Here is a 21951-nt window from a genome sequence, read left to right as displayed (position 1 = left end):
CATTCCTCCAAAAAAGATACAGAAATAGGTACAAAGCACATTAGATGCCCAATTTCATTAGTCATTAGAAAATGCAAATCAAAACCACAATTAGATACCACTTCATATTCAGCAGGATGGCTATAATCAAATTAACAAAAAAAACCCAAGTTGGTAAGGATGTTAAGAAATTAAAACTTTCGTACACTGCTGGTGGGAAGGTAAAATGGTATAGCCATTGTGAAAACAGTTCAGCAGTTCCTCAATAGTTAATACATAACATCATCATATAATCCAGCAAATCTACTCTTAGGTATGTACTCCAAAGAACTAAAATTAGATATGCAAACAAATACTCAGACACAAAATTCATAGCAGTATTATTCACAATAGTGAATTATAAATTCAAAAGGTGGAAACAATCCAAATGTCCAACAATGAAGGAATGCATAAACAAATTGTGGTAAACACATACAAAAGAATATTATGCATCCATAAAATGAAATGAAGCACTGATACATGCTACAATGAAGAAGAACCTCAAAAACATTAAAAATTAGACACAAGGTCACATATTGTATGATTTTCTTTATAGGAAATATTCAGAACAGGTAAATCCATTTGGACAAAAAGAAGATTGGTGGTTGCCAGAGACAGGAGAAAATATTTAGGGAGTGACTACTTAATGAAAATGGAACTAGATAAACATGGTGATTGTACAACACAGTGAATGTACTATACTAAATTCTACTTGAATTGTATACTTTAAAATAGCTAATTTATGCTATATGAATTTCATGTATTTTTTTTAAAGCAGCAGGGAAGAAAGTCATCAATAAATGGTGCTGAGTCAGATGGAAATAAAAATGAATCTGGACATCTATCTCAAACCATATACAAAAATCAATTCCAAGTGTACTAGAGTTAAATGTGAAAATTAAAACAATAAAGTTTTTAGAGCAACTGTCCAATAGAACTCTCTGAGATGGTGGAGATGTTCTGTGCTAATACTATTCGTATGTGGCTACTGAGCACTTGAGATGTGTGAATATATTTATAATTATAGTTAGTTTATTTAAACAAAATTTAAATAGCTATATGCGAATAGTGGCTAGCATATAGGCTGGGGCAAAAGTAGGTCTACAGTTGTTTGCATGGAAAATAATATAATAATTAATAAATAATAATATAAACTCTGTTTCACATACTCAAAACTGTAAACCTACTTTTGTCCTACCCTAAATATCTGTTTTTTCCTGAACATAACACCCATGATAAAGTTTAATTTATATATCAGGCACTGTAAGATATCAACAGTCTGTACTAATAAAAGGGTAGTATGCTAATTAGACCAGGCATATTCCGGATGACTATCCGGACATCCTTCCAGACAAAGCCGCAGTGGCTGCCTGAGGCTCAGGCAAGCCGTGGATGGTGGCTGCCCTGCCCAGGGCCAGCCTGAGGCTCAGGAAAGCCAGAGATGGTGGCTGCCCAGCCACCCAGGGCCAGCCTGCTGCTCCCCAGAGGCCTGAGGCTCAGTTAAGGGGCGATCAGGCTGGCAGGGGAGCAGGTAGGGTGAGATCAGGCCAGCAGGGGAGCCGTTAGGGCATCAGGCTGGCAGGCAGAGGCAGTTAGGGGCGATCAGGCAGGCAGATAGGCAAGTGGTTAGGAGCCAGCGGTCCCGGATTGCAGAGGGTGTAGGCTGGGCTGAGGGGCACCCCTCCATGCACGAATTTCATGCACCGGCCTCCCATAACTAATAAGAAAACAATTTTAACAATACACTGTGACAGAAGTTATGTGAATGTGGTTACTTTCTCAATCTCCCAAAATATCTTATTGTTCTGTATGTACCACATGGAGACGCTGGACAAAGGGATGATTCACATCCCGGGCAAGACAGAGGACAGCAAGATATTTCATCAGGCTACTCAGAAAGGTGCAAGATTTAAAACTTACAAATTGGTTATTTCTGGAATTTTCTATTTAATATTTTCAGAATGCAACTGAGTTTGGGTAACTGAAATAGCAAAAAACGCAACTGCAGATGATGGGGGACAACTGTACTCACAAATGGAAGACAGACAAGAAGATCATTCTTTCTTTCCCAATGTTTCCTCTCAGAGCTCTCTTAATTAATTCTCTATTGTATATAGGGAAAGGAACAACTACTGTCATGACAACCATACTGTGAACAAGCTTGTCAGTCTTCACATTTTAAAAAAGAGATGTCATAAAAAATTAAATCCTTGTAAAGTTGAAAACAATCAGGTGATATTTTGTAGTTATCAAGGAATGTATTTCAGATTACATGACTTGGCTCAACTAAAGAGATGTTTCAATGTTGTTTTACTTATAATGGAGAGATAGCATAAGATAAGAAAACCTAAAATAAGGCAGCCAAGTAGAAGTATTATGTCATTTCACTTCTCTTTGCTATATAAAATTTAAAAAATAACATTATGAAGAACACGAGTCTAAAGGATATAAGTAACTTACCCGATCATTCATGAGAAGATCTTTCACAATGAAAGTAGCTACCAAAGACTTCAAAGGAGCAGCAAATTGATCAGGTGCAAGGAGAGCAATGTGACCAATAGTAACCAATGGGGTTATAAGATGTTCCAGATTGCTTGGATCTAGGCTCTTATGCAGAGGCTGAAAATGAGGAAAGGAAAATACCCAACTTTGTAAATCCCATATAATAAAAGCTTAATACGCTAAGTGTCTGGTCATCCATTCAACCAATCAAAGTGTAATATGCTAAGGCTGCTCAACCTCAACTGCTCAGTATGATGTTATTTATGTCTAGAAAGCATCATGTTTAAATATTTTTGGTTTTGCTCACGTCATATTTAGAGGTAGGTAAAGAAACATTTCAGCACAAAAAATCATATACTTAATGACCACATATATGAATATGTTAGAGATAGCTGGGCTCACCAATATCCTCTTCTTTTCTACTTCCTGACTATAGGTGCAGCCTCCTATAGTTAGATGAGGATATGTGAATAAGTCTGGTTAACAGAATGGGAGTAAAAGTGAGGTATGTCATGTCTACACTGAGGCAGGTATGATCGATGTGTCTTCTCCACATTCTCCCTCCTTACTCACTGGCTGGCGAATAGCAAGGATTCAGTGGGACTTAAAGGGAAGCCATTAATCAAAAAGAGTCAGTGTGCCTAAGCCACTGGTCAGAATGCAATCCAAACAGCCTAACTGTCTTTTTCAGGAGCAAGAAAAAGCTTTTATTATGTATAGTCACATGCATTTCTTGTGGATTTTCATAGCATCAAATACTGAATTTCTAACTAATAAAATTATTTTATTTTTCTGACAGGAAACCCAACCAATATATGCATTTTGTAGTGAAAAAGGATGAGGCTCCTCATATACAGAATGATATATAAAATGTATTGCTAAATTTTAAAAATCAAATATTCATAGGAGTGACTATAGTATGCTATCACTGGTATAGGGCAGGAGACAAAATGTGTATGTCTGTATTTATATTATTTGTATATGAATAAAACCTCTCCAAAAAAGTACATTAGAAACTGATAACATTGGTTGCCTCTGAGAAAGGGAACTAGGTGGTGGCTGGGGATACAGGAGTGGGGTGCAGCACAAAACTTTTTACTATTTGGATATTTGTTTTGTATCTTTTGAATGTGAAAAAAGTGAATATACTAGCTATTACAAATTTTCATAACAGGTTTTGATTTTTTGGTAATCATCACCTGAGGATATTTTTTTCTACTGATTTTTGGGGAGAGTAAAAGAGAGAGGGAAAGAGAGAGAAATAACGATGTGAGAGAAACACATTGGTTGCCTCCTGCAAGCGCTCTTACCAGGGCCTGGGCAGGGGAGGAGCCTGCAACCAAGGTACGTTCCCTTGACTAGAATTGAACCTGGGAACCTTTGGTCCTCAGGCCAACGGAGCCAAACTGGCTATGGCCATAACAGATTTTAATGAAGAATTGATGCTCTATCCACCCATACTGAACACCAAGAAATCTTAAGTTTGAAAAAACAATACAGAACTGTTCTTTCCCAACATATCAGGGCAATATAAAGCTTCATTTAATCAAATGTATATTTAGCTCTGGCCCCTTTTGCTCAGTGGTTAGAGTGTCGGCCCTGGGCCCAAAAGGTCACAGGTTCAATTTCCAGTCAAGAGCAGATACCTAGGTTGCAGGTTTCATCCCCGCTAACCCAGTCGGGGTAAGTGATGTCCATCTTGCTTTCGCCCTCCTCCCTCCCTTCTACTCTCTCTAAAAATCAATGGAAAAAATATCCTCGGGTGAGGATTTTTAAAAATAGTATATTTACATGAATGTACTTTTTGCTATTCTTGATGACTTCCCTGAATACCTCCACTGCACATAAATTCCAGCTTGCTGTTTATATTATAGACAAAAATCTGATAGTGTAAATTAGTTTCAATTAGTTTATTATAGTAGTATAAACATTTTCCACAATAAAATGATAAAATCATTTCTGAAAAAGCAAAATTAATGGCCAGAGCCTGTATTATTAGTAAACTCATAAAGGTCACATATTTCTATGAAACCTTTTTTCAGGAAGCCAGCCAACCTTATATGTGACAGTAAGAGGATTACATTATTAATAAAGGTTTCCTAATACTACATGTATTGGTATAAATACAATGTATATGGTATAAAGATAATATACAATGTATAAAAAGAAATAAATGTCAAAAATATTATACAATTGTTTGATATCTAAATTTTAGTTGGCACAAAGCATTCATTAATAGCAATTATACTGATCCAATTCTAAACATACAGCAGGTACTCGAATAATGTCATTTTCTTGATATGCCACAGGAACTTAACTCTTGTTTATATCAATCAGCCAATGGTATAATTGTTGTTTTTTTTAACTGTTTTTGTTATACACCATTTCACTTAGCATAACCCATCAATAAAGTTGAAGACTTACTGTATGCTATAAAATGATGTATCTCCAAATGCGAACATTCTGTATTCTATAAAATCATTAGTATTTGTTTTTTAACTATAACATATGAAATAAAAAAAATTTTTTCTTTACCTCAAATATCTGTGCAAACTGGGTCTCTTTACTAGAAAATATTGCATGGATACAATGAATAGCATATTTGGCTTGACGGGGAGGTCCTTTTTTAGATTTGTGATGTAAAACAGGAAGCAAAGCTCTAAAAAAAAAAAAAAAAGAAAGTAAATCAGAAAAATCAGCATGACTTCCACTAGGCACTTTAATGTTTACATTTTTTTAAAAAAATATATTTTATTGATTTTTTTGCAGAGAGGAAGGGAGAGAGATAGAGAATTAGAAACATCGATGAGAGAGTAACATCAATCAGCTGCCTCCTGCACATCTCCCACCGGGGATATGCCCGCAACCCAGGTACATGCCCTTGACCAGAATCGAACCTGGGACCTTTCAGTCTGCAGGCCGACACTCTATCCACTGAGCCAAACCGGTTTCGGCTAATGTTTACATTTTTAAAGTAACATTTTGTAAGAACAAAAAAGTCACATCACTTTCAATCATCTATACTTTTGCTTTATTAATATCTACATTAAAAATACAACCCAAATACAAATATTTTCCTTTTTACTTAACAATTACAAATACAAATAAGAATGATGTTTAATGTGAGTCCCACTAGTCTTTTCTCTTTTATCCTCACTGCTATCACTCCAGCTAACCTGCCACCTTACATATAAGACTACTGTAAAGGGACCTAATTGTTGGACCTAATTGTTCCTTCTTTCTGAAGTTTCCCTTTCTCTCCAGTTCATCTTTCAATTGGTCCCAGAACAATCTATATAAAGGGAAGTTTGATTATTTAACCAAAACAAACTGAGTGCTTACTATGTGCCAGGTAGTATTAAAAGTCCAAAATCCTTGCCTTCATGGTACCAGCATATTGGGAACAACACAAATGATAATACATAAATTAGCAAAATATGTGTCATGTCAAATTGTGATAACTGTTGTAGAGGAAAATGAACAGAGGACAGAAATATGTAAGAGTGTTAACATTTCAAATAGGGTGATTACAGAAGACCTTTCTGATAAAGTTAATTGAGCAGAGTTCTGAGGGAGTTAAGGAGTGAATCATGTAGCTACCTAGAAAAACATTCATGTATCATATCATTATACTACACAAAAACTTAATATAGATACTAAGTCAGAACTTCTTAGCTCAACCATTTTTCAAATAATCAGAGTGAGATAAACTTCTGAATCCTCCTCCTTGCCTAATACCAACCCAATTCTCCAGTACTAAGAAATCAGAGATACAATAATGCATCACAATCACAATAAAGTCTCAGAAAAGATATCAACAGCAAAATATGCTAAAAAGACACATGACAAATTGATGGGAAATTGTGCATTTCATATTAGAGAGAAGGGATTAAAAGCCTTAACATGTAAAGTCCTTCCACAAATAGAGAATGAAAAGACCAACAATATCATGGAAAAATGGTTGGATATAGAGTAGAAAGCTCTTCAAAAAAAGCTAGACAAACTGCCCCATGATGTGTGAAAGGATGTTTACCTTCACTTATTTTTTAAAAATACAAATTAAATTATTCTGAGAGGACTTCTGCTTTAGATTATGACAGTATATCTGAGACTGTATTTACTCTATCTTAAACAAGTAGAAAACAAGATAAAATATGTTAAAGATTTGACACTGGGCCCTAAAAGATGAGAAACTAGAAGAGCCCTAAGTCTGCTCCCACATACTGCATAGAGGTAGTTTCCAGACTCTACTGCAAACAGAAGTAACAGAATAGAGCCTATTGGTCACATGGCCTTGAGGGAAACAGAGACAGGAGGTTAACGGAGGCCAAGGGAGCTATACTTTCTGTGGCAGAATACCACAGAGCAGGGAGCTACAAAGAGTGAAAGAGAGCTTGAGTTCTGGGCATCCCAAGAGGGATAGCCTCAAGTCTCTGGCTAAATAATGAGCAATGCCATGCATGAGTACCAGGAAAAGAACGTTGAAAAGCTGTAGGCCAAAAAAAGCCCTTACACACAGGGCTGGTAATATTTCATGTTTCCACCAGCCATAGTAGAACAACCTTGTCATTTATAACCAGGAGAAAATTAATCAATACAAACGGCTCTAGAAATGGCACAGGTGATGGAATTAGCAAAGACATCAACCCAGCAATTATAAATATGCTCCATATGCTCAAGAAAGTAAGAAGAAAATATAAACACAATGAGCACAGAAGTGAAATACATAAAAAGACCCATATGTAATATATGGGGTGAGCAAAAGCAGGTTTACAATTGTTTGTATGGAAAAATATATAATACAAAAATAGAAATCCAAGATGGTGGCCGACAGGACGGCAGTGAGGAAGAGTGTGAGTGAGAGAGCATGGACATGTGAGGCATGTGTGTATGTGTGAGTGAGGGACAGTTATTCCGCAGGACTGTTGGGGACTGGCGGACCAGGCTCCCCTAGCCGGGCAGCCTCTAGTACCGCTGAAATCTTTCCCAGGGAGCCCAGCCTCACCTCTACCTGGGGAGACCTCAGACACCACCTGGGAACAGCCACACTGGCCAGGGACCAGCTGCCTCATCTGAGAACTCACAAACACCGAGACTCCAGCCTTCTCAGCTGTGGGAGCCTAAAAAGTTTGGGTGGGGGGGGGGGGGGAGACAAAAATGGCAGCCGAATAGGCAGACAGGTCCAGCGCCTTCTCATGGAGCAGATAGAAGAAACAGCTGAATTGAATAACATCCACCCGGAACTGGCGAATTAAACATGGCTAATGAGACAATCCGTGAATGGAAAGGCCAGAGGTCGCCTGAAGTGTGGTGGGATCGGGGTTCTGGTCTCGAGGGAGAAATGCATGTAGCCAGGACTAGAGTATCGGTGGGAAACTGCACAGCACCAACTCTGCATTCCTTGGGAACATGTGTAGCACTCAACTGTGGAAGGGGTCCACAGGGCTGCGAACAGCCTGGGATTCTAGATCTAAGCCCACAGCCATGGGAGGCTGCACCCAGAAAGGCAGGCTGAAGTTCTGCACTGGCTGTGCAGTGCTGGGTGATGAGAGACATGCAGCAGCATGGTTGCTCTGTCTTTGTATTTTCCTTGCTTTTACTTGCTTTTACTTGCTAAACCCAGTACATAGGATTTTTCAATTACAAACACTCCCCAAGGATGCGGGGCTGGGTAAGGTGGTTTTGTGGAGCTGGGGAGCAAAATATGGGGATGCGATCAGGAAGCCAGCTCTGGCATAGTCCAATCCCTCCAACCCTGAACAGACATTTTTCTCCCGAAGACCAGGCCCCTCCTAGCAGCACAGCCGCACCCAACCTTGAGCTCGGCAGGGAAACAAAGATTCAAAATATCCCCAGGGAGTCCTTGGGGACTTGGCTGAGGGGAAATTTGGTCCTGGAAACTAATACAGAAACACCGCCATCTAGAGGCCGTGTCAGAAATAGACGCTTGTGTAAATATGACTGAAAGCAGGCAGGAAAACAAAGTCCACAGATTGATCCCGCCTGCCTGAAACCAAGGCTGTGGTGTCCTACATAGAGGAGCAATGGATCGCTGGGAATTAAACACAGTGCTTACTACCTAACAGGAAACCGAGACATGGCAGACAGAACAATAGAGGGGGGTCTTAAACCAGCCTCCAATGGACATTAAAACAGCTGAAGTGAATGAACTTCACTACTTCACTTTTTAAAAAATAGATTTTTATTGATTTCAGACAGGAAAGGAGAGGAAGAGACAGAAAAATCGATGAGAGAAAATCAGTGAATGGCTTCCTCTTGCATGCCCCCTACCAGTGATTGAGCCCGCAACCCAGGCATGTGCCTTGAACCAGAATCAAAACTGGGATCCTTCAGTCTGCAGGCTGACAGTCTATCCACTGACCCAAATGGGCTAGGGCAGTGGTCGGCAAACTCATTAGTCAACAGAGCCAAATATCAACAGTACAACGATTGAAATTTCTTTTGAGAGCCAAATTTTTTAAACTTAAACTATATAGGTAGGTACATTGTTATTAACTTAATTAGGGTACTCCTAAGGCTTAGGAAGAGCCATACTCAAGGGGCCAAAGAGGCGCATGTGGTTCGCGAGCCGCAGATTAGTGTTCTACATTCTATTTCTATTATCATTATTCTGCTCTATCTCATTTTTTCCTTTATGCCAACCCTTTTTTCACTTTCCCCTTTTCATCCTGTTTCGCTTCTCCTGTTCCTGCTTCAGTTTTCTCTCTCCTTTCTTTTCACTCCTTGTTAAAAACTGATTTTCTTTATCTCCTTTACTGACGCATTACTATCATAGTAGTCTCTGTTGGCTGACTCATATGTCTAATTTCCTCTCCCCTGCTCCAAGACCATGCACCCTTCTCATTTCTATTTCTTCGCTAGTCAACGTTTTTTTCTAGTTGTTTTTTTTTATTTTATGCTTTTGTTTTTCTCTCCTCGCATATTCTCTTCTTCTACTAATAGTTTAATTACTTTCATTCACCAAACCCAGGCCTATCTGCTCTCTATTCTCCTTTTCCAAAAATAGATGAATATATAGATAAAAGGGAAAAACATTTATATATATATATATACATATATACATATATATATATATATATATATATATATATATATAAACTTTTATACACACACGTATATATACATATATATACACTAGAGGCCCAGTGCACAGATTTGTGCACTGGTACGTTTCCTCGGCTTGGCCTGTGGGGATCGGGCCAAAACTGGCTCTCTGACATCCCCCTAGGGGTCCTGGGTTGCAAAAGAGCGGTCCTTGGGTGACACACACTGGAATCGGGCTCATTCCTCTCTGGTTCCAGGCGTGGCACCAGAGAACCGCAACTACCAAGTCACCACAGCTCTGCAGATCCTGTTGAGCTTCTGCCCCTGGTGGTCAATGCGTGTCATAGCAACCGGTCGAAGCATCTGCCCCCTGGTGGTATTTGTGCATCATGGCTACTAGTGGATGGTCGAACAGTCAGGTGGTCGCTTAGGCGTTTATATATATAGACTAGAGGCCCGGTGCACAAAAATTTGTGCACTCGGGGGGGAGGGCAGGCCCGCAGTCTGGGACCCCTCAGGGGATGACCACCTACTGGCTTAGGCCTGCTCCCCGGGGGATTGGGCCTAAGATGGCAATCAGACATCCCTCTGGCAGCCCAGCAGCCCTCGGGGAATGTCCACTTGCCAGCGGGGAGCAGGCCTAAACTGCAGTCGGACATCCTTAGTGCTGCTGAGAAGGCAGGAGAGGCTCCCACCACCACCGCTGTACTGGTAGCCATCAGCCTGGCTTATGGCTGAGCAGAGCTCCTCCCATGTGAGAAGGCCCTGACCACCAGAGGGCAGCTTCTGCATTGAGCATCTGCCCACTGGTGGTCAGTGTGTATCATACTGGTCAGCCATTCCCAGTCCTTTTGCTGTTAGGGTCAGTTTGCATATTACCCATTTACTATATAGGATAGAGGCCTGGTGCATGGGTGGGGGCCGGCTAGTTTGCCCTGAAGGGTGTCCCGGATCAGGGTGGGGGTCCCGCTTGGGTACCTGGCCAGCCTAGATGAGGGGATGATGGCTGTTTTCAGCTGGTCACACCCTCTGCAGGGTGGGGGTCCCCACTGGGGTGCCTGGCCAGTCTGGGTAAGGGGTTGAGGGCTGTTTTCAGGCTGGTGGGTGACTGAAGCTCCCAGCCTCTCCTTTTTTCTTATTTTTTTAATTCTGGGATTTACTTACCTTCTATAGCTGTGACTGGAGCTGAGAGCCGGCTCCAGCTCTGAGGCCGTTGCCAGCTGAAAGCAGGTATCTGGGTTTGTTTAGATTCTATAATTGAAACTCTGTTGTCATCACTGGCCGCTCTAAGCTCTGAGGCCGCGCTGGCTGAAAGCAGGTACCTGGGGTTTGTTTAGGTTCTATAATTACAACATTGTTGCATCCAGAGCTCAGAGGTGGGCTGCGGCAGGCTGGGAACCTTGGCTTCCTCCATCACTGGAGCAAGCGAGCCTCATGTTTGCTTCAGCTGCCTGGCTGCTGGCCACCATCTTGGTTGGCAGTTAATTTGCATATCTCCCTGATTAGCCAATGGGAAGGCTAGCAAAGTTACGGTTAATTACCATGTTTCTCTATTATTAGATAGGATTTTTAAATATATATATTTTTAATTTTTATTATTTTTATTTTATTAATTTTTTAATTGAGTATTTTGTTTCTTATTTTTCTTCTTATACACTCATTCTCTTTCTACCTCCTCTATACTGAATCATGGCCATTCTCCTATTTATTCAATTGCTTTACATTACCTTCTGGAAATAAGCTCTGTTCTTTAGACTCAGCTCCCTTCCGTTTTGTCTGGGTGTTTGTTGTTTGCATTTTTTGGTTTAGATGTTGGTTTTGTGGAGATTTTCCCCACATATGTATATTTTTTACCGTTCTTTCTTCTAATTTTTCGTTTCTCTCTTACCATTTTTCCTTTTCTCAATATCATTTTTGCACTCTTTCTCATCCCTAATTCTCTTATCTCTGGTGGTTTCCTTAATTTGGGGTTATCGGTGCTGTGAATACATTCGTATTTTGTTCCCTCTGTGTCATGTCTTGGAGTATTTTGTGCCTTTTGATAAACATGATAGAGAATGATTCAAATAATCAGACAACCTGAGAGGAGTGAAAATGGAGAGAAAAATAAACAGCTCCCATACCAAAGAAAAGGAGAAATCACCAGAAAAGGAAGAAAACAAAATAGAGGAAAGCAATTTGTCAGAGAAAGAATTCAGAGCAATGGCCATAAAGATGCTTAAAAGGATGAAAGACAAATTCAACAATATGTGTAAAAATGAAGAGGAAATGAAGAACAAGGAAGTAGAAATGAGGAATGACATAGCTGCAATAAAGGATGCAATAGAAAGCATCAACTGTAGACCAGAAGAAGCTGAGGATCGCATCAGTGAGCTAGAAGATAAGGTAGGAAAAAACACACAGGCAAAGCAGCAACTGGAAAAAAACAAAAACAGGAGGAGAGCCTAAGGGAGCTTTAGGACAACACGAAATGAAACAATATCTGCTAGTAGTAGGGGTGCCAGAAGAAGAGGAAACTGAACAAAGAAAAGAAAACCTGTTTGAAGAATATTGACAGAAAACTTCCCTGATATTGGAAAGAAAAATGTCACCCAAATTCAAGGCACACACTGAGTCCCAAACAAGATGAACCCAAAAAGACCAACACAAAGCGACATCATAATTAAATTGGCAAACACCACTGACAAAATAAGAATCTTAAAGGCTGCCAGAGAGAGACAGAAAGTTATCTATAAGGGATTTCCTATTAGACTATCAACTGATTTCTCAACAAAAACACATCAGGCAAGATGGGAATGGAGTGAAATATACAAAGGGATGCAAAGCAAGGGTTTGGTTCCAAGAATACTATAACCAGCAAGGCTATCATTCAAAGTTGAAGGTGAAATCAGGAGCTTCACAGACAGAAAAGGACTAAGGGAGTTTATTACCACCAAACCAGCAATGCAAGAAATTATAAAGGGACTGCTGTAAAAATAAGAAATAGGGAAGAAGGAACACAAGCATAAAAAATAAAAATGGTGACAAACAAGTATCTATCAATAATAACCTTAAATATAAATGGACCAAATGCCCCAATCTGAAGACATAAGGTAGCTCAGTGGGTAAGAAAACATGACCCATATATCTTCTGTCTACAGGAAACCCACCTCAGAACAAAGGACTCACACAGACTGGTAGTGAAGGGATAGAAAAAAATTTTCAGGTGAAAGGAAACGAAAAAAAGCAAAAAAGAAAAGCTGGGGTAGCAAAACTTATATCTGACAAATTAGACCTCAAAGTGAAGGCCAGAGCAGATAAGGGTGAGCAGCTGAAACGGGTAACATACAGCCGAATAGGCAGAGGATATTCAGCTGCGAGACAGTCTGCAGCCGGGAAAGACAGAGAGCTCCCAGAAAAAAAAGGACAGTTGGAGACTGCGGCTGAAACCTCTCCCGGTGCACCAGCTCAGCAGCGGAGACCGCGCCATCTTGAGTGGCTATTACTGGCGTCCAGAGATCAGCTACTAACCTGGAAACAAGGAATCTCAAGCAGCATGACTGCGTGAACTCAGACGAGCACTACTTCTTCTCATGGAAAGGTTAGACTTCCCCTAAAGGTGCGGTTTGCAATTCAGGTTGGAGAGAGGACCGCGCGCGCACGCGCACGGGGCGAAATCTGCACCACACAGAGTACGCAGCCATTGGGACCAGCGTGGCCCGCGAGTGGGGAAGGGGCTCCACAGGGCTGCTGGCAGAAGGGAATGCTAAAAATAAGCCCATAGCTGGACTGGATGTAAAAAAGCAGCCTTGGATTTTGTCAGTGTGCCCGCTGCTTGGTGCCAGGGGCGAGTGGGCCCGCGGAGACTGCACGCAGACAGGGAAGGTGGAGGCTTGCAAATTCGCACAACGTATCAGGCTCTTGTTGTTACAGTTCCCCTTATATCCGTGCATTTGATTATTAAAACCAGTGCATGGGATTCCCCAGTTGGAGTCATTTGCAGAGCCTGAAGGGGAAAGTTGTTTTTGGGGAGCCTGGGAAACAGAACAGGGAGTAACTGTTAAAGAACAGGCTCTGGGCAGTTGCCTTTCCCAAACCAGGTTCAAATACCATAGAGAAAATAACCCCTACTGATAGAGAGGACTTATAGCCTCGGAGGTCAATCCAGACACACTGCCACTCAGTGGCAGAGCCACGAACTGTCTCTTCTGTAAATACAAATAAAGGCAGTCTGGTAAACAAATACAACCTGCCTTAAAATCAGGACTGTGGTTTACAGCACGGAGGGACAGTGTATCGCAGGAAAATTCAACACTCTCCTGAATGCCTGGCAGGACTAAGGCATGACAAAAAGAAGAGTAGAAGATCTAAAGCACCCTCACTACTGCACATTTTTATCTTTTTTTTTTAATTCTTTTTTCACCACTTCATTAAGAACCTATTTTATTATTTGTTTTATTTTTTTTCATCACCTGATTTTACCTTTTTAATTACTACATTTTTTTAACCAGTATTATTGCTATCATTTTACCATTTTCTCAAGTGTCATTTTGTGTTTTTTTTTATTTTTCTTTATTTTATTTTGGGAATAGTGTTCTACACTCTACTTTCATCATTCCTTTAGCATCATTTCTCTCTGTCTCACCTTTACAACTAAGCCAAAACTCTCTCCATCACTTTTCCCCTTTTGTTGTCCTGTTTCTCTTACCCTATTCCTGCTTTAGATTTTCCCTATTCCTTCTTTTTACCCACTGTCTAAATTTCACCCTACTTATATATCTAATTTCCAATCCCTTGCTCTAAATCCATATACACCTCTCTCTTATCTTTCTTCACTATCCAATTTTTTCTCTCTCTCGCTGTCGTTTTGCTAGTGTTTGCTTGATTTTGAGTATATTGGGTTTTTTTTTATGCTTGTTTGGGAGATTGTTTTGTTTTTCATTTTTCTGTTTTGCTTATTTTTTCTTTCTCTGGTTATTTTTGTGCTTCTGTTTTCCCTTGCCTCGCTTGATATTAGTGGTTGGTTGTACTTAGCATTGATCTCCAGGGACCAGCTGCTGGAATTCGTTGGGATTAGTTGAGGTTCCATTAGAGTTTTCTCCCCATACAAATAGCCTCTTCCCCGCCTCTATTTCATTCTCTCTCTTACTTTTTTTTTCTTTTTCTTTTTTCTTCTCTCCCTTTTCCCAATCTCAATTCGGCACTCCTTTTTTATTTTTATTTTTCTCTTTTTTCTTCTTTATCCCCTAATTCTCTTCGCTCGGGTGGTCACCTTTATTTGGGGTTATTAATATCGTGAATACATTTATGTTCAGTGCCTTGTACGTTGTGCCTTGTTGTGTTGTATTTTGTGCCTTTAAATAAACGCAGCAGAGAGAGAACTACATAACCAAAAACCTGGAAAAGAGAGAGCATGGGGAAACAAAGAACCAACCCACATATGAAAGAAAAGCAAGCATCATCAGAAAAGGAAGTAAACAAAATGGAGGCAATGGAGGCAAGCAACCTGTCAGAGAAAGAATTCAGAGAAATGGCCATAAGGTGGATGAAAAGAATGGAAGACAAATTCAACAATATGTGTAGGAACCAAGAGGAAATGAAGAAAAACCAAGAAGAAATAAAAAATGACATCACTGCTATAAAGAACTCAATAGAAAGCATCAACAGTAGACTAGAAGAAGCAGAGGACCGCATCAGTGAGCTAGAAGACAAGGTAGGAAAAAAATACCCAAACAGAACAGCTTCTAGAAAAAAAAATTAAAAATCAGGAGGAGAGCCTAAGAGAACTCTGGGATGCTAAACGAAACAACATCCGAATAATAGGGGTGCCAGAAGGAGAGAAAACTGAGCAAGGAATAGAAAACCGGTTTGAAAAAATAGTAACGGAAAATTTCCCTGATATAGGGAAGATAAAACTCACACAAATCCAAGAAGCTCACAGAGTCCCTAACAAAATGAACCCAAAAAGACCGATGCCAAGGCACATAATAATTAAATTGGCAAACACCAACGACAAAGAGAGAATCTTAAAAGCAGCCAGAGAGAGACAGAAAGTTACCTACAAAGGATCCCCCATCAGACTAGTGACCGATTTCTCAACAGAAACACATCAGGCAAGAAGGGAATGGAATGAAATATACAAAGTCATGCAAAGGAAGGGTCTGAATCCAAGAACACTGTACCCAGCGAGGCTATCAATCAAAATTGAGGGTGAAATCAGGAGCTTCACAGACAAAAATGGTCTACGGGACTTTATTACAACCAAACCAGCAATGCAAGAAATGCTAAAGGGTCTGCTGTAAATGGAAAAAATAGGAAACAAAGAAGGAATGCAGCGGTAAAGAACAAAAATGGCGACTAACAGGTTTCTATCAATAATAACTTTAAATGTAAATGGATTAAATGCCCCAGTCAAAAGGCATAGGGTAAATGAGTGGATACGAAAACATGACCCATATATCTGCTATCTAATGGAAACCCACCTCAGAAAAAAAGATGTACACAGACTGATGGTGAAGGGATGGAAAAAGGTTTTTCAGGCCAATGGAAGTGAAAAAAAAGCTGGGGTAGCAATACTTATATCTGACAAATTAGATCTCAAAGTGAAGGACATAAAAAGAGATAAAGAAGGTCACTTCATAATACTAAAGGGAACAGTCCAACAAGAAGAAATAACTCTAGTAAATATATATGCACCCAATATAGGAGCACCCAAATACGTAAGAAATCTTCTGGAGAAGATCAAGGGAGAGATTGACAGCAATACAATCATAGTAGGGGACCTTAACACCCCATTATCACCACTGGACAAATCCTCTAAACAGAAACTCAGCAAAGAAACATCAATCCTAAATGACTCACTAGATCAGATGGAATTAATTGACATCTTCAGAACATTTCACCCCAAAGCCACAGAATATACATTCTCCTCAAGTGCACATTTGTCGTCTTGAAAGATAGACCATATATTGGGTCACGGGCAAAGTCTCTTCAAATTCAAGAAAATTGAAATCATATCAAGCATCTTCTCAGACCACAAAGGCATAAAACTGGAAATCAACTACAACAAAAACAATCCAGAAAAATCAAACACATGGAGACTAAAGAGCATGCTATTAAATAACGACTGGATTACCAGTGAGATCAAAGAAGAAATAAAAAACATCATGGCAACAAACGACAATGAAAACACAACAATCCAAAACCTATGGGACACAGCAAAAGCAGTCTTGTGAGGGAAGTTGATAGCTCTACAAGCCTACTGCAAGAAACAAGAAACAATGAGAATAAATGACCTAACTCTACAACTCGAAGAGTTAGATACAGAGCAACAAAAAAATCCCACAGTAAGCAGAAGGAAGGAAATAACAAAGATCAGAGCAGAGATAAACGACATAGAGACCAAAAAAACAATACAGAAGATCAAGAAAACCAAGAGCTGGTTCTTTGAAAGGATAAACAAGATTGATACATCTCTAGCCAGGCTCACCAAGAAACAAAGAGAGAGGACCCAAATAAACAAAATCAGAAATTAAAGAGGAGAAATAACAACAGACCCATAGAAATACAAAGGATTGTTAGAAAATACTATGAACAACTCTACTCCAACACACTAGACAACCTGGAGGAAATGGACATATTCCTAGAAAAATACAACATTCCAAAACTTAATCAGGAAGAATCTAAAAATCTCAATAGGCCAATAACTACGGAGGAAATCGAAGCAGTAATCAAAAGGCTTCCAGCAAACAAAAGCCCGGGGCCAGACGGCTTCACAGGGGAGTTTTACCAAACATTCAAAGAAGACCTAAAACCTATTCTCCTCAGACTATGTCAAAAGATCCAAGAGGAAGGAGCACTTCCCAGCTCATTCTATGAAGCCAGCATCACTCTAATAACAAAACCAGATAAAGACAATACAATGAAAGAGAATTATAGGCCAATATCCCTCATGAACATAGATGCCAAAATCCTCAACAAAATCCTAGCAAATCGGATCCAGCAGTACATCAAAAAGATCATACACCATGACCAAGTAGGATTTATCCCCGGGATGCAAGGATGGTACAATATCCGCAAATCAATAAATGTGATACATCACATAAACAAATTGAGAGAAAAAAACCACAGTCATATTAATTGATGCGGAAAAAGCATTTGACAAAATCCAACACCCTTTCTTGATAAAAGCTCTCAGCAAGATAGGAATTGAGGGATCATACCTCAACATAATAAAAGCCATATATGACAAACCCACAGCCAACATCATAATCAATGGGCAAAAACTAAAACCATTCCCCCTAAAAACAGGAACAAGACAGGGATACCCCCTCTCACCACTCCTGTTGAACATAGTACTGGAAGTACTAGCCGTTGTGATCAGAAAGAAGAAGAAAGAAAAGGCATCCAGATTGGAAAGGAAGAAGTAAAACTGTCCTTATTTGCAGATGACATGATACTGTACATAGAGAACCCTAAAGACTCCATCAAAAAAATTATTAGACTTAATAAATGAATTCCACAATGTAGCAGGATACAAAATTAATGCTAAGAAATCCATGGCATTTCTTTACACCAATAGTGAACTTACAGAAAGTGAAACTACTAAAGCAATCCCGTTTACCATTGCACGAAAATAATTAAAATACCTAGGAATAAACTTATCTAAGGAGGTAAAAGACTTATATGCCAAAAACTACAGGACACTGAAAAAAAAAGATAGAGGTAGACATAAACAGATGGAAGAACATACTGTGCATGTTCATGGATTGGTAGAATCAACATCATTAAAATGTCCATACTACCAAAAGCAATCTATAGATTCAATGCAATCCCCATTAAATTACCAATAGCATATTTCACAAATCTAGAACGAACGTTCCAAAAATTCATCTGGAATAAAAAAATACTCCGAATAGCTGCAGCAATCCTGAGAAAGAAGAACAAAGTAGGTGGGATCTCAATACCAGATATCAAACTGTATTACAAAGCCACTGTTCTTAAAACAGCTTGGTACTGGCACAAGAACAGACATATAGATCAATGGAAGAGAATAGAGACACCAGAAATTGACCCAAACCACTATGCCCAATTAACATTCGAAAAAGGAGGAAAGAGCATACAATGGAGTCAAGACAGTCTCTTCAATAAATGGTGTTGGGAAAATTGGACAGATACATGCAAAAAGATGAAACTAGACCACCAACTCACACCATACACAAAAATAAACTCAAAATGGATAAAAGACTTAAACGTAAGACGGGAAACCATAAAAATACTATAGGTATCCACAGGCAGCGAAATCACAAACATATGCCGAAGGAATTTCTTCTCTGATAATGCTCCTAGGGCAATGGAAACTAAAGAGAAAATAAACAAATGGGACTACATCAAAATAAAAAGCTTTTGCACAGCAAAGGAAACCATCAACAAAACAACAAGAAGACCCACTACATGGGAGAACATATTTGCCAATGATACCACCGGTAAGGGTTTAATTTCCAACATTTACAGGGATCTCATGTAACTTAACAAAAGGAAGATAATCCAATAAAAAAATGGGCAATGGACCTAGATAGACACTTTTCGAAAGAGGACATACAGAAAGCCGAAAGACATATGAAAACATGCTCAAAGTCACTAATTATACGAGAGATGCAAATCAAAACGACAATGCGTTATCATCTCACACCTGTCAGAATGGCTATCATCAACAAATCAACAAACAACAAGTGTTAGAGAGGATGTGGAGAAAAAGGAACCCTTCTGCACTGCTGGTGGGAATGCAGACTGGTGCAGCCACTGTGGAGAACAGTATGGAGCTACCTCAGAAGATTAAAAATGGAACTCCCATTTGACCCAGTGATCCCACTACTAGGAATATATCCCAAGAAACCAGAAACGCCAATTAGAAAGGATATATGCACCCCTATGTTCATAGCAGCACAATTCACCATAGCTAAGATTTGGAAACAGCCTAAGTGCCCATCAGCAGATGAGTGGATTAGAAAACTGTGGTACATTTACACAATGGAATACTATGCTGCGGTAAAAAAAAAAAAAAAGGAACTCTTGCCTTTTGCAACAGCATGGATGGAACTGGAGAGCATTATGCTAAGTGAATAAGCCAGTCAGAGAAAGATAAATACCACTTGATCTCACTCATTTGTGGATTATAGAGAACAACATAGACTGATGAAAAGGGACAGATCCAAAAACTGAGAAACAGTGATCAGGCTATCAATCCCCAGAAGGAAAGTAGGGGAGGGCGGGGGTAAGGGGAAGAGATCAACCGAAGGACTTGTATACATGTATATAAGCCAAACCAATGGACATGGACAACAGGGGGATGGGAGCATGAGTGTGCAGGGCAGGAGGGGGGGTGGTTGGGGGCTTATGGGGGGGGGATGAGGACACATTTGTAATACCTTAACTAATAATAATAATAAAAAAAGTGAAGGCCATAACAAGAGATAAGGAAGTCCACTTCATAATACTAAAGGGATCAATACAACAAGAAGATATAACCCTGATAAACATATATGCACCCAATGCAGGAGCACCCAAATACATAAAAAAAACTCCTGGAAGATATAAAAGGAGAGATTGACAACAATACAGTCATAGTAGGGGACTTTAATACCCCATTAACACCACTAGATAAATCCTCTAAATAAAAAATCAGCAAAGAAACATCTATCCTAAATGAATAACTAGATCAGATGGAATTAATTGACATATTCAGAACACTTCACCCCAAAGATACAGAATATACATTCTTCTCAAGTGCACACGGGACATTTTCAAAGCTACACCACATACTGGGACACAGGCAAGTCTTCAAATTCAAGAAGATACAACTCATATCAAGCATTTTCTCAGATCATAATAGCAAAATATTAGACATCAACTACAATAAATACAATGAAAAAAACAACAACAAATACTGATTGGGTTACCAAAGAGATCAATGTAATAAAAAGCATCCTGGTAACAAACAACAATGAAAGCACAACAATCCAAAATCTATGGTACACAGTGAAAGCAGTCTTGAGAGGGAAGTTCATTGAAAAAAGAGAGAGGAAGACATAAACAAATGAAAGAACACACTATGTTCATGGATTGGTAGAATCAACATCATTAAAATGTCCATACTACCCAAAGAAATCTATAGATTCAATGCACTCCCCATTAAAATACCAACAGCATATTTCACAGACTTAGAACAAACTCTCCAAAAATTCACCTGGAACTAAAAAGGATCCCAAATAGCCACAGCAATCCTGAGAAAGAAGAAAAGTGTTGGAGGGATCACAATACCAGATATTATGCTATATTACAAAGCCACAGTTTTCAAAACAAGCTGGTACTGGCAAGAACAGACATAAAGACTGTTCTTGAAATAGACCCAATCTATTACGCTCAATTAATACTTGAAAAAGGAGGCATGAACATACAAGGGAGTCAAGACAGCCTCTTCAATAAATTCTGCTGGGAAATTTGGTCAGATGCATGAAAAAGAAATGAAACTAGACCACTAACTTATACCATAAATAAAAACAAACTCAAAATAGTTAAAGGACTTAAAATATAAGATGGGAAACCATAAAAATATTAGAAGACTCCATAGGCCAGCGGTCGCCAACCTTTTGGACTTTACAGGTCACCACCGGTGGTCTCCTGACCACCGGTTGGCATAGGATAGCAAAATATCAGACATATGTCATAGCAACATCTTTACCGATACAGCTCCTAGGGCAATGGAAACTAAGGAGAAAATAAACAAATGGGACTACATCAAAATAAAAAGCTTCTGCACAGCAAAAGAAACCATCAACAAAACAGTAAGAAAGCCCACTGCATGGGAGAACATATTGCCAATGTTATCTCCAATAAGGGTTTAATCTCCAAAATTTACAGGGAACTCATAGAACTTAACAAAAGGAAGATAAACAATCCAATCAAAAAATGGGCAAAGCACCTAAACAGGTCCTTTTCGAAAGAGGACTTACAGAAGGCCGAGAGACATATGAAAACATGCTCAAAGTCATTAATCATCCGAGAGATGCAAATCAAACACCAATGTGGTAACATCTCACACCTGTCAGAATGGCTATCATCAACAAATGACAAGTGCTGGGGAGGATGTAGAGAAAAAGGAACACTCGTGCACTGCTGGTGGGAATGCAGACTGGTGCAGCCATTGTGGAAAACAGTATGGAGTTTCCTCAAAAAGTTAAAAATGGAACTCCCATTTTACCCAGTAATCCCACTAGGACTATATCCCAAGAAACAGAAAAACCAATCAGAACGGGTATATGCACCCCTATGTTCATAGCAGCACAAGTTACAAAAGCTAAGATTTGGAAACAGCCTAAGTGCCCATCA

The 21951-nt window shown here is 39.4% G+C and overlaps 1 protein-coding gene across 1 annotated transcript in view; it reads right to left on the bottom strand.

The window, feature by feature from the left end:
* Nucleotides 1-21951, bottom strand: part of PDS5B (PDS5 cohesin associated factor B) — a 265811-nt gene that overhangs the window by 57276 nt on the left and 186584 nt on the right. Inside the window, exons 20-21 of the mRNA XM_081083029.1 lie at nt 5056-5179; nt 2479-2637 (exon numbers count right to left, since the gene is read on the bottom strand). Coding sequence (XP_080939155.1) covers nt 2479-2637; nt 5056-5179 — 283 coding nt within the window. The remainder of the gene's footprint in view (nt 1-2478; nt 2638-5055; nt 5180-21951) is intronic.

The sequence above is a fragment of the Myotis nattereri genome (assembly GCF_964212035.1).
Source record: "Myotis nattereri genome assembly, chromosome: 2".
Lineage (NCBI taxonomy): Eukaryota > Metazoa > Chordata > Mammalia > Chiroptera > Vespertilionidae > Myotis > Myotis nattereri.
This window is presented reverse-complemented; position numbering and strand designations above follow the sequence as displayed.